The sequence below is a fragment of the Accipiter gentilis genome, chromosome 18 (assembly GCF_929443795.1).
Source record: "Accipiter gentilis chromosome 18, bAccGen1.1, whole genome shotgun sequence".
In the NCBI taxonomy this organism is placed as follows: Eukaryota; Metazoa; Chordata; class Aves; order Accipitriformes; family Accipitridae; genus Astur; species Astur gentilis.
The window spans coordinates 14,434,092-14,446,588 of record NC_064897.1 but is presented as its reverse complement, the minus strand read 5'-3'; the positions used below and the strand labels follow the sequence as shown (position 1 = coordinate 14,446,588).

Genomic DNA, 12,497 nt, shown 5'->3' with positions numbered 1-12,497 from the left:
GGTTCTGTGTAACTTTAATGTGAGCGTAATGAGCTCGCACTGATGTAGCGGGCGTCAGAGCACTGCTGCTCCAACAACGTCACGGAATATTTTCTTTATGAAGGAAGCAGTTAGTGTTGCCTTCAGCTAAATTACAAAACGCTGTCGCAGGTAACTCACCTCAGTTGACAGTCTTTTCATTTCTTGCTTCCGCTGTTGCTCTGCAACATTTGCCACAGACTCAGCCAAATGGTTGAGTTCTTGCTCCTTTGGAGCTCCCATGAAGTTCAGCAAAGGAGGCTCCCAACCATTTCGGAAACGGGGGACATAAGGTGGAATAAAGTGGTCTTTGGGCCAGTCCGCTCTGCATGAAAAGTAAATTAGAGATCTGTATCAAGGGCCACACAAATATTGGTTTAATAGGTTTCCTAAAAATTGAAATGCTTTAGATTTTTATTAGCATAGGGTAGAGGCTGGGATTACAGTAAAGATGAAATTGTGCTAGAACAGAGAAAATCAGCAAAAAACATTTACTGACCGCAACTATGCTCCCTTCTGTGCTCTACAGAAAGAAACTGCTCCTGCCATAAGGACACGTCAGTGGTAAAACACAACGAACTTCTGTCTTGTAGCAAAGGATGAGTAATAGAAGAATCAATCGCAAACAAATCTAGGTTCTGTTTAAACTGTTAGATGGGGTGAAAGCACTGGACAAGACTTCAAAGAAACAGCCTGCTTTATAAGAAAGTCTGAAAGCAGGTATGAAGCATGGAAGCTTAGGGGGCCTAGCTACACCTAAACCAAAAAGTTAAACAATAGCTTTTACTGACAACCCTCCCCCAACTCTACATTCTCCAAGACACAAGAGTTATCATCACATTCACTGTTTTATAGTCCAGATTGGTCTCTTAAAAATACTATATTAGAGAGCTCCATTAGCATTCCCTATTGTAATACAAAATACCTAAATTAACACTTTCACGCTCTGCCTTTTCACTATACTGTCCTGCAATATAAATTACTGTATCTTCGCAGTGGAAGCAGAAATGGGAATATACATTACAGTCTTTTAACAGTCTCGTTGTTGACACTGCTAAAAATTAAGGGATGAATGCTGCCAGTCACACAAGTTGCAGGACCAGCCAGCAACTACCAGCCCATTAGCAGGCCTCAGCTAGGCCTGTAACCCTTGAGTTTTATCAGTCCCATCTCCTGCTATACCACACCACAGCGTACCTCTGTGTACCGAGATCAGACCATCAGTTCTAATCTGCGCAGGTCAACCAACTGTATTCCAAGTGCTTCATTCTTCACTGCCCAACATCAGCTACTTCTCTTTCCATTAAACCTTTTTCAGGATGGACTAAACGAGTGATGATTGTCGTTCCCAAGACAAGGAGCCCATTATTTTACACAGTGATCCATCTTCCCTGCATGGGCCTCCAACGCTATGAGGCAATTTCCACTGCCAGTCCCACCACAAGCTGCCATGAAGCCAGCAGAGCTCAAAGCAGGTGAAGACAAGTGAATGGTGCTTTGCTGGGGCAAGCTCCCTGGCAGTCATGAGGAGCTGCAATTCCTGTTTCCAGCTCATTTTGTAGTAGCAGGCTGAAGGACAGGCCCAAAGGATGAATTTGGACATTCCTGGTCCTGCAGCAGAGTGATACTGAGGAAGGGAAAGGCCTGTACATTGCTCTCCCTCCTCTGAGGATGTTTGTCATGCCTTCCTTACCAGCAAAACACTCAAATACTTTTTAATCAACCAATCAATTAAAGAAATCCACTTGGTAGATGTTTATGTTCCAATTGGAAATCTAAGAGCAAGGATGAATAAACACAAAATACGTGAGGCATTTCCATCCCAAGTGATTCCATACTTGCCCATTACCAGAGGTACTTATCTACCACATATTACAAAGCTAAAACACACTTTGCTAATTTAAGCTTTTTCTGTTGCATGTTCTAGTTACCCAAGTAATTTCAAACCATATACTTACCTTAAAAACAACAAATGCATAAAGTAGTTAATTTTTGCCTAAGCCTAACCATAATAGTGAATCCATTAAGCACAACGTGTAGGGTATGCACATGTAACATGGTTCAGCTAATAAGCATTGCTTCAAAATTATAAGCATTTTCTTTATAGCATTATGACGCTTTTGAAGAAGTAAAGACATTGTAAATTTTTAGCTCTTGACAATTGTTGGAAACTGAAAATAGAAATCTGTATCCTGTTCTTCAATATTTTGTCACTTTTTATTGCAGCTTCTTCAAATTGAATTTTAACAAAGTCCAGATAGCTGGGTTGGAAAAATAATGGTGAAAACCAACTGGAAATATGCAAGGGACAGCTCAGAAAAATTTACTGCAAGAGGTTATGTCAAAAGGTTCTTCATGCCATGGACAAAATAAAAACTTCTGTCTGCATTTTGTCCCTCCTTGAGACCCCTAAAATCAAACCACTCCCAAATTCCACTGAGGCTAAAGAGTTCCTTTCCAAAAACTTCAAAGAACAGTTCTGAAGAGTCCAAAGCCTAACAAATTAATACTGAGTTTACTGGGGGGGTCGATAACCTGGTTAAGATTGTGTCAATAAACTTGAGTTGAGAGATCATCTGTAAAATATGCAAGGGCTTTTTCTCACCTGGCTTTGGTCCACGTGTCACCCAATGACATCCACAACTGCCCTTCCTCACTGGTAACAGTATATCGCAGGAAGTCTATAGCATCTTTTGTTAAAAGGGGGCTGAGTACTGTACCAGCAAGCTCTGGACCTCCTGTCGTCTGTACCACCTAAATCCAAGCATTAAAAAAAATACAAAGACAGTACACATTGTCGGTACGGAAGTTACTGTGAATGTAAGTTACACACAGTGCTGCTAGGAAACATTTATCAGTCACCTTCCTCCTCCCTCCTTTCCCCCCCCACCAAAAAAAAAAAAAAAGGAAACAAAACTCTGAGAAGCTAACAATGTGTCTTAATGTCCTACAGATTAACTAAGCCATTTATTGCAGTACTGCTGTTCCGGTCACCAACCATTTTATATTTAGACCCACTTTTGGCAATGTTATTTTTGCTCTACTGATCAAAACCACACATACTTCCATTAAATAGACATATAGCTATGCTTTCAACTCTCCTCCTGCATTATGTAAAGTATCTCTATTTTTTTTCTGTTAATTAAAAATTATAATGGCAAACTGTTAACACAGTGCTAAAGATGATTTAAATAAATATATTTAATAGATGGGAATATACACAGAAAAGGATATGAATTATTTTCTAAAGAGAACCTCAACCTGAGATACACACATTTCTCGTTAGTTACTGTCCAGGGATGCAACATTTCAATCTTGTTATGCTTTTAAAGGTTACAGAGCATATAAATACAAGAGTTTTGAAGGAAAACACTGAGAAAATTATAAAACCTTACCATATGTAGTGGGGTAAAAAGAAAATGAACCAGTTCAGCTGCACTAGGATTCTGGATATGGAACTTTAATTTGGCCTGAAGGAAGGGGAAAATGATACATTTTAAGAAACATTTAACTTTTATGATAATAAATACTTCACATATCAATGGCCATCCCTGCTCAGGCCACAGGTCCACCTAAACCCAGTGTTTTGTCTGCAACATACACTAAGTGCAAGCTCTCGTTCATCCAATTGCTTTTGAATCCATGTATGTCTTTAGCACCTATTGTGCAAACCAAGAAGTTCCGCAACCGAATTATATGCTTTGTAAAGAAGCATCTCCTCTGGAAATTTGCCACCTCTTCATTTCATTAGTATTCTGTAGTTCTTTTCCAAATGAAAACTGAACAGTCCTTTCCTACTCTCTTTTTCCAGAGATGCTCATAACCATCTACAGATTTATTATATTCTTCCTCTGTTTGGTCTTTTCCAAGCTAAAGTAATTCCTTTGAGCATTCTTGCCCTTCCTGTAACTTCTTCAATTTTGCTATGCTAGGGACAAAATAAGGTCAGGGAACATATCGGCACATTAATGCTCTTCATTTGTTTGTTGGTTTTTTTTTTCCTAATGCTTCTTAACATTTGCTTGGTTGATCACCATTGAACGCGGATGACGTTCTCACAGGAATCTGTATTGCCTCAACATTGTGTTCTGATTCATTTTATATATGAGATTATTCCCCACCTGTACATGATTCTATCATCTCTATCAATATTGAATTTCATTTGTCACTTTATCTGCTATCATGAGATACTTCTACATTTGTATACTCAACTCTCACCATTTGCCAGAACACCTGTAAATATGTTGGACAGAAAGGCCTCTGCGGAGGCACGTGTGGGACTTCATTGCTAAATTTCCTGCACTTTGAGAAGCAGCATTTTAGTCCTATAATTTGTTTCTGTGTCACCAAACAAGAATCTAAGAAGCTGCATTCAACCTCTCAGGACCTCAGTTTCTTTAAGAACTTCAGAGTGTGCAACCTTGCTAGATGTGTTTTGGAAATAAATAAAAAAACCCCACAACAAATCAAAGAATTGATGGATTTATAGACATTATTTTGTTCTTCAAGCATGTTTGCTTCTTCCTAAATTTAATATACCTGCCTACAAACTGTACCCTATGAGGGGGGAGCCTCAGCAGTACTTGATTGTCATAGTCCCTCAGATCCCTGGAATGACATTAAAGATTATCAGCATTACCTTAACCACTTCTCTTCCTCTGGAAGAAAGGCAGTTTCAGAGAGGTTATACACCATACCATGTGGTTTGCTGACTTAGTCTTTGGAATAGATGGATGAACAGTGCCCATTCAAACAGGGCTTCTATTCATCTGCCTGTAACTTGCCATTTTGATTTGTTGTTCTTTAACCCATTAACAGTTATTCAACTGGAAACAGGTAATCTCTTATGCCCCCCATAAAAAAAAAATTATTTTCATGAACATACCATCCACTATCAAGCTTTTCCAAATAAATATATGCATTAAAAAAAAAATCATATACTTTCTCTGATTCAGGTTCTTGGAGGATTTCTTTTATTTACTGATTACCCATTGGCCCTGCAGGCTCCAGAAGCAGCATGCCAGAATGTGTTTTAAAAAGTTATAGTATTTTTTTATTGCATCTTGCCATCTGCCTCAAACTGCTTTTGGCTAGCCTCATTCTACTTTTACATCTAGCCTTCCAGAGTGTGTCTCCAAATGAAGAAAGGAAGAGGACGTGTTTTTACTTCTAATAACTTCCTATACGTTGTTCTTCAGTCATAACAACTTTCATTTGATCTTTTCTAATGTTTTTTTGACAGATGGTAGGCATTTTCTAGGAGCTTCCAGCGTGGTATTTTAAAACAGTTTCCATTCTACTGGCAAGGACTTTAGTCTTCTAGCTATGCCTTTTATTTTTAAACTAGATTCTTAAATGTATACAGTTTTCCATGTCTGACATAAAGCCCCAAGAAGTGAAATTTCAGGCTTTTCTGGGTCCTGCAATGATGCTTAAGTAAAGCACTGTTACAGCACAACTCTTCAAAAGCAACATTAGAAACTACATCCTAGATGCTGCTGAGCACCAAAACAATAAGTGTTTCTTCTCCTGTACGGAAGATAAAGATTCAAAGATGCACATGTTTTTCTTGGGTGAAAAACTAATTTAAATGCAGAACACACTACGAAGTGAGAATGGAAAAAAATTAACATTACAAGCTCTGCTACGGAGAAGGATCATCATGTTCTAAGACATCCATCCCCCCAAAACCAGCCATCAATACAGGTCAAAATCACAGCATTCAATATAAGGTTTAAAAAGACAAACAAACAAACAAAAACCCTATTCTTAACATTTCTAAAAATCTCCTATAGCACTGCAATCAGAATTCATGCCCCAAGAGGAAGAAAAAGCTGATTTGACTCAGTGAATGCAAGAACAATTTTCCCCATTGGCATAGCTTCCCCAGCAATTGGAAGGGACAGTCAGTATCTGAAAGAAAATGCTTTGAAGGTGTCCCACATGCTGCCTTCCTTTAATAGCACTTGCAGAAGAGGAGATGCCAGGAGAAGGCTCTTGAATTAGCATCTCCGCTTGTTGAGAACCTATAAAGCGATAGCAATTTGTTGGAGGGAATGTTCTGAGGCCAGAAAGGTCCTATGTAATGATGGCAACAAGCACAGAGAATCTGATGGGCATAGCTGAATAAAACTAAATTAGGGCCACAGCTGGTGATGTTGGCAAGCATGCAACAGAACCATGATCCCAACAGACATTCCTAGAAACTCTTTTCCAATTTAAACTCAAATTTCCCAAGTAAAAGGCTTTAAAGAACCAGGAAAAGAAGAAACGCAACAATGCTGAAAAAGAAATATGCTCATCTAGTCACTGTGTATAGAGCCCTTGAGAGGCAGCATCCCAAAGCTGCCTCAGAGGCCAACCTCAGCCAAAGGTGGCCAGCTCTGCTCTTGTCTCTTTCAGCCTTGGATGCAGAAGGGAAAGGTGAACGTCCAAGATCCGTCAAGTATCAGCTGAGCTATCTTCCTGTGTGTCAGCCAAGGACCAAACAAGATCACATTTCCAGGTATACTGGCATCCTTGAAGAGGATACTTGTGGGTTTTCGCTTTCTGAAAGGGCAGTGGAGACCAAGACAACACAGACCTAGGATCACTATTGCCTGCATGGCATGACCATCTCTGCAGAGCTGGCAGAAGTAGGCCATTTAAAACCCACAAGGTTTCTCTATGTGGACAAGGCACCCCAAAAGTTACAGACAGAAGGCAGAAGAATTAATACGTCCCAAAGACAAGATAACCTGCAACTCCCTCAGAGGAGTCAACAAGAAAGCATCCACAACCACTAGAATAGCAGGAACCTCCAAGGAAACTCAAAAGTATCTACAAAGCAAATCTGTCGTGTTACTGATTCTTCCTTCTCTTCATCTTTCCCCACAATTTTAGTTCTTTGCTTCATACTAGTGAAGCAAGACATAGGAAAATCAATGCAGCAAAACTGACACCCAAATTAATTTGTAGCAGCAGGGAAAAAATAGATCACGTTATGCTTAACATCAACTATCCCAAGAAAAAAAACAAACAAAAAAAAAAAAAACAAAACAAAAACCTCTTACTGCATGCCTTAACACCACCATATCCACTAGCAGTCACCTACCAGAAGATTGAAGCCATGCTTGAATTTTTGGAAGCAGTCAACAAATTCATCTGGAGGTGGTGGTTTTGCACGGAGAGTAAGAACTCCCTCTGGTGAACAAAACAATATTTATAGGGTATATAATTTCTGTAAATATTACAGGTATAGTAAACATATAAATACATAATAAATTTACCAACTTACAAAATTTTAGAAATATTAGAACCACAACAGTGAGCGTATTCTGCAGTCATAGCTCTAGTCACTCCCCACTGACTCAAATCAAATGATTTTCATAGGTTTCCCTCTAAGAATACACTGCGTAGGATTTTTTTATGCTCAAAGTGAAACAAAATTACTACATTCATGAAAAAAACAACACAGAAAGACACATTTGCTAGCTACTTCAATGATCCTCAGAGACACAGAGTTGTGTGCAGTAAGAACTCCTACCTCCAGGTCCTTTCTTTTTACTTTTCTTAGTTTTCTTCCTCTTTGAAAGTTCAGCAAAAGCTTCAGCAGCTTTTTGAAGTTTGGTAACAAAATACTCAATGTCATCCAAAATATGGTTCAGAATTTGCTATGGAAGAAAAGAAAAATAACAGTTTCTCTACAGAACCTATTAGCAGAAATACTCCAGAAATCAAAATGACTACACTCTCAGACACCAACAGCTTCCTCGGGACAAAACCCACGCTCAAATATTGCTTATTTAGATTAATTTTGTTCTTAACTTTACACACCTGTAAAGTATTTTAAATCTTAGATTTTTTTAAAATTTAGGGCCACTGGAAGTTTTTTAAAATATAAACATCGAGATTATTAAATTCAGATTGGAATTACATAATTCATTCACACATTACATTTTCTCTCGCAACACATGAAAAAACTTCTAATTATTTGTGTAGGACAGCATTTTCCTAAACAGTATAACTTCATAATCTCCTTTAATTCAAAGTGTTAAGCTCTTTGTTGAATAGCAGAATGCAGTTTTATAGAAGTACTCTTTGAAGAATTGTTTTCACAGAGCAAGTGGAGGAGAATGAAGGAGCCCCTGGGGAAAACATGTATACACCAATTCAGCAGGCCTCAACATGCTTTCCTCAAGACCCTCAGATGTTGCTGAGGGCAATATCAGAGTAGAAAAGTAGAACTGACGAATGGGGCAATATTCGATATTGCATACATCATAAGACCTGCCCAATGTTGTTGCTTATAGGCAATATCAGAAATGACCCTATGTTCATTTTCCAGATACTGCACATATCTAAGTCACACTAAATTAACAGAATTTAAGTTTACCCCTACACAGTTTGCTTAATTTGGTCTACCACATAAAACTAGCATTTATATTTCTAGCTCTTCAGAGCAGAAAACTTTGCATCAACATTCAGTACTTTGTAATTTTCTTTTTCTCCCCCCCCCGGGAAAAATAAGAAAAAGAACAACCACCTATTCATTTTTAAGGTCTACCACACAAACAAAGGCTGCCTGGAAAACTTTCCTCCAGAACTAATTTCCCATGTGGAAAAAGCCTTCCCACAAAGTAGAGCTGCAAAATTTCACAGACATTAAGCAATATCACTTGTAGTTTCTCACTTACAACATCTCTGTCAATCCTGGCTGCTATCATCTCTGCTGTTTCTTCATGATCATGGTACTGTCTATGTTTTTCAACTGCAGAAAAGGGAAGAAGATAAGACGACATCTACATACACAGAATTAGTAACCAACATTTCCTATACAGCTTATGCTTGAAACCATACTGCCGTGAGAAAAAGATGGGAAATGTTTGTACCGTTCACTTTGCAAGGACTCCACACAATCTGAAAACCTTGCATCCTAATGCCTGATCCTGCCACATCTCACAAAAAAGCCTAGGTGTATGCTTTCAGTCAACTTAGCTGCATAAATGAAGTTAACCACAGAAGTGTGGGACCAGGGTCAAAATCAAAAAAGTGGCAGATTATAAATACAACATAATGTGAAATCACCCCATTTTGCAAAATATGCTAAAAGCTACTCCAGCAGAAGTAAGCAGGAAGGAAGGGTGTAGCCATGACTTCAAAGAATTTTGATGTAGAAGGTAATGAGAAAAAAGGGACATAAGCATTTGGACAGAGAGACCAAGTCTGGCAACACAGAAATGGGAGGTAATGATGTGAGAAAACAGGTATTTCCAAATAGCAATGGACAGTGTCAGTAACTTTCATTCTAAAACAACAAGGGTTAACATTTTGAGCAACGATAAGTTTTGCATTTTTAAGTCACATTAAATACGGTATTGCTTTTGTTAACAGCTGGGATTTTAATAAATGCATTTTTATTCCATATGAGTGGAATAAAAGGAACTGCAGTAACTCAGGTCCACAACTGGTCTAGGAAGACAGACCACTTGACAAACTAAGGAAACTTTTCTGAAGTTGAGATGTTGTCAAACAGAGGAATAAACTAGCATTTACTCAAGACAGATGTAATAGTATAGGTTAGTAGATGAAAACATTCTTAACATTACAGATTTCTCTGAACATTTTTAGTTGTTTTCTTTGCATAGTTGTGTACTTTGTTGAGTGATGCAGTTAAATAAACAAAAAATGATAAAGACTCCATGGTTAATGACTTCTAATTCTAAAATTTTAGTATCTGTTATTAAAAGAAAAAAAACCAAATCAAACAAACCCAAACCAAAAAAGGCCTCGCTTTAACGAAGTTTATTCCCTTAATACAGTCTGTTTTACAGAAGGAACTGTATTGTTTCCAAAGAATATTTTTTTCAAAGAAATCTGATCAAAATGAAAGTATTTGTTAGAGATTAAAAAAAAAAAAACCCAAACAAAAAAAATCCAAACGCATCAGAAAAGAACACTAGTTTAGCCATACAGGCCATTATGAAGATAAATATAAAATAAGTAAATAATGCTGAACTCTAGTCACCTCTTAATCCATGATTATATCTTTTAATTGCTCAAAATATCCGGCCTACGCTCTCCCTATTACTAAAGAGAGCATCGTTAAATTACTGGAGTTATGCCAGTACCGATTACTGTGAATATTACCACGTTCACAAAAAAGCCCAGGTTAAAATCCATAGCCCCCACCCTCACCCAGCTAAACGCAAGTAAAAGAGGCTCTGAACAGCAGTTCAGAAAACGGGTAACTGCAAGTAAATGACAAGTCAGATTATGACAGTCGGGTCTTATTCCCCAGATCAGGCAACGGCAGCTTGGGGCATTTCAAACTAGACGGGGAGAATAATCCCGTCTGCTGTCAGCGAGGACAGAGGGGTGACCTCGTACAGCCGTTTCTGTATCTGGATTCAGTTACCGTAATCCTTACAAAAGCGGTCTTTCCAAATTACTTCCGTTACTACCGAGCACCATCAAGACCTACTGCCCAGAGCAACCGTCGGCCGCCGCGCCGTGTGGCGCCGGGCCCCCAGCGACACTCACGCTCGCCCTGCTCGGCGGCCCAGGCCGACCACGCCGCCACCCGGCTTCTCACGTCCACTTGGGTGATGGTCCCCGGTGGCACGGGGGCAGGCGCCCGCGGCGGCGGTGGGATGGCCCCGTCAGCTTTGGATATCATCCTAGAGGGAGAGGAGAAAGCTCAGAAGTGACACTTGAAGGAAAAACGTTCTGCTGGCTAGCGCTCAATCAGGGAGGACGAGGAGGCTTCACAAGGACCTCTTCTGCTGGTGAGCATGCTATGTATGGACTTGCCAAGTAAGCAGCACCCGAGACCACGATGCACAAATACGTTAAACGCAGTAGGAAACCCGCTCCGTGATGGGGTTAGCGAATCTTTGTTACCTGGCCACATGGGAAATCCCCAAGCAGTGCCACAGAACGTAATGTCTAGAGACCTGCCAGTTTACACCGGTAAATTCAGTGGCTTGGGTTTGGCAGGTGGTGTTTTTACCACCATATGCAGTTGACTGGCTAGGCTTCCATTTTGTGTGAAATTTCTCATTAGAAGTTACCCTTCAGCCATCACAAGTTGAGTATCTAGTCCCCAAATTTGACAGGTTGCCAACCACCTGTTTCTTAAAACCCTACCAACAAAACCACTTAAATTTACTTGCCGATTTTCCTTTTTGTAACAGTGGCCTGTTCATCCTGTCTTGATACTCATGTATCAATGTTCCCACCTCCAGCTTTCCCATTTTCCAGTTCTTAGTGTCATTTTAAATACCATAAAGAAAGAGGTCTTTGAAGTCATTCTGAAGCTTGATACCACCAACAGACGACAAAAAAAAAAATCTCAACAACTCCTGTCATACACACATCCCATCACTTCCCCATGCCCCTATTTAAAAGACCTTCACCTTAAATTCATCTCTTTATAATCTCATTCACGGCATTCAACAACACAAAATGTCAAGCGCTATTCGGTCTTTGAACACTGAACAAAAAAAAAGTTTCCTTCACCTTTGCTTCCTCCAGTCTCCTGGGCACTCTTCTCCACATGTCCCACACTTCTCCTTGTCAATAACACTGCAGCAACTCCATAACGCAATGTCGGGCAGGAGGGTCTCTCCCCGCGACCCGATGTCAGCATGTGCATGATACGACAGCGAGTAACTGGCACTAAGCTGTCACGCACTCACGACCTCTTGGCCTCAGCCCTCGGAGACTGATATCTCAGATTGCTTTTCCCACCAGACTACTGACCTACAGTCTCTTCCCAATTAAATCTTATTAGTTTCCCAGCACATCCAATGTGTCTGAGTCCTTCTAGATTGCCTCTTTGTAATTATACCTGTTTGTTACAGTCCCTCAAACAGTAAAGTCTACTTATTTGATTTTAAACAGAAAAAGTCACATAGTTCAGTTTTTGTTGTGTTTTTATAGGAGTGTCCATTACTCTAGGAAAACTTTTTAAGTTGCACATCAGAATTTAACAGGTAGCTAAGACTGTTATAAACTCATTCATACAATGGTGACATTTTTACTTAATGATTTTTGTCCAACAGAGACTTCTCTATCTGAACCACAAAACTAAGTGTTATTGATACTATCAGGACGCAGTTACATACTAACTTTTCAACAAACTACCATCATTACCATTCAGTATCTAATATGTCTGTGCCCTTGTTTCTACGCCTCTGTTGGCTACCTCTCATTTCTCCATTAATCTTCTCTGAATCCAATAGACTCTTTTCCCTCACATTTTCCAGCTGGCAGAGAAGTTATTGCTACCAGGGAAACAAGGAGTCTTCACCATCATTAAACAGGCAGGCAGGAAGATTATTCAATCTTCAGGTGCTGTTTTATTTAACATCTTTAGATCCCAAAACCTTTTATCATAATCTTATTTACTTGGAGTTATGGGGCATTTATGTTTTAAATTAAAATTCTGAACTACTTGACCCATATGCAGAACTGAGACATGCAATGCTATTCTCTGG

The 12,497-nt window shown here is 39.4% G+C and overlaps 1 protein-coding gene across 6 annotated transcripts in view; it reads right to left on the bottom strand.

The window, feature by feature from the left end:
* EPS8 (epidermal growth factor receptor pathway substrate 8) overlaps positions 1 to 12,497 on the bottom strand; it is a 139,238-nt gene that overhangs the window by 26,907 nt on the left and 99,834 nt on the right. For all 6 annotated transcript variants that reach the window (XM_049822098.1, XM_049822095.1, XM_049822101.1 and 3 more), the window contains exons 9-15: positions 10,540 to 10,676; positions 8,694 to 8,767; positions 7,544 to 7,670; positions 7,112 to 7,200; positions 3,414 to 3,488; positions 2,624 to 2,772; positions 160 to 343 (exon numbers count right to left, since the gene is read on the bottom strand). In XM_049822098.1, coding sequence (XP_049678055.1) covers positions 160 to 343; positions 2,624 to 2,772; positions 3,414 to 3,488; positions 7,112 to 7,200; positions 7,544 to 7,670; positions 8,694 to 8,767; positions 10,540 to 10,676 — 835 coding nt within the window. The remainder of the gene's footprint in view (positions 1 to 159; positions 344 to 2,623; positions 2,773 to 3,413; positions 3,489 to 7,111; positions 7,201 to 7,543; positions 7,671 to 8,693; positions 8,768 to 10,539; positions 10,677 to 12,497) is intronic.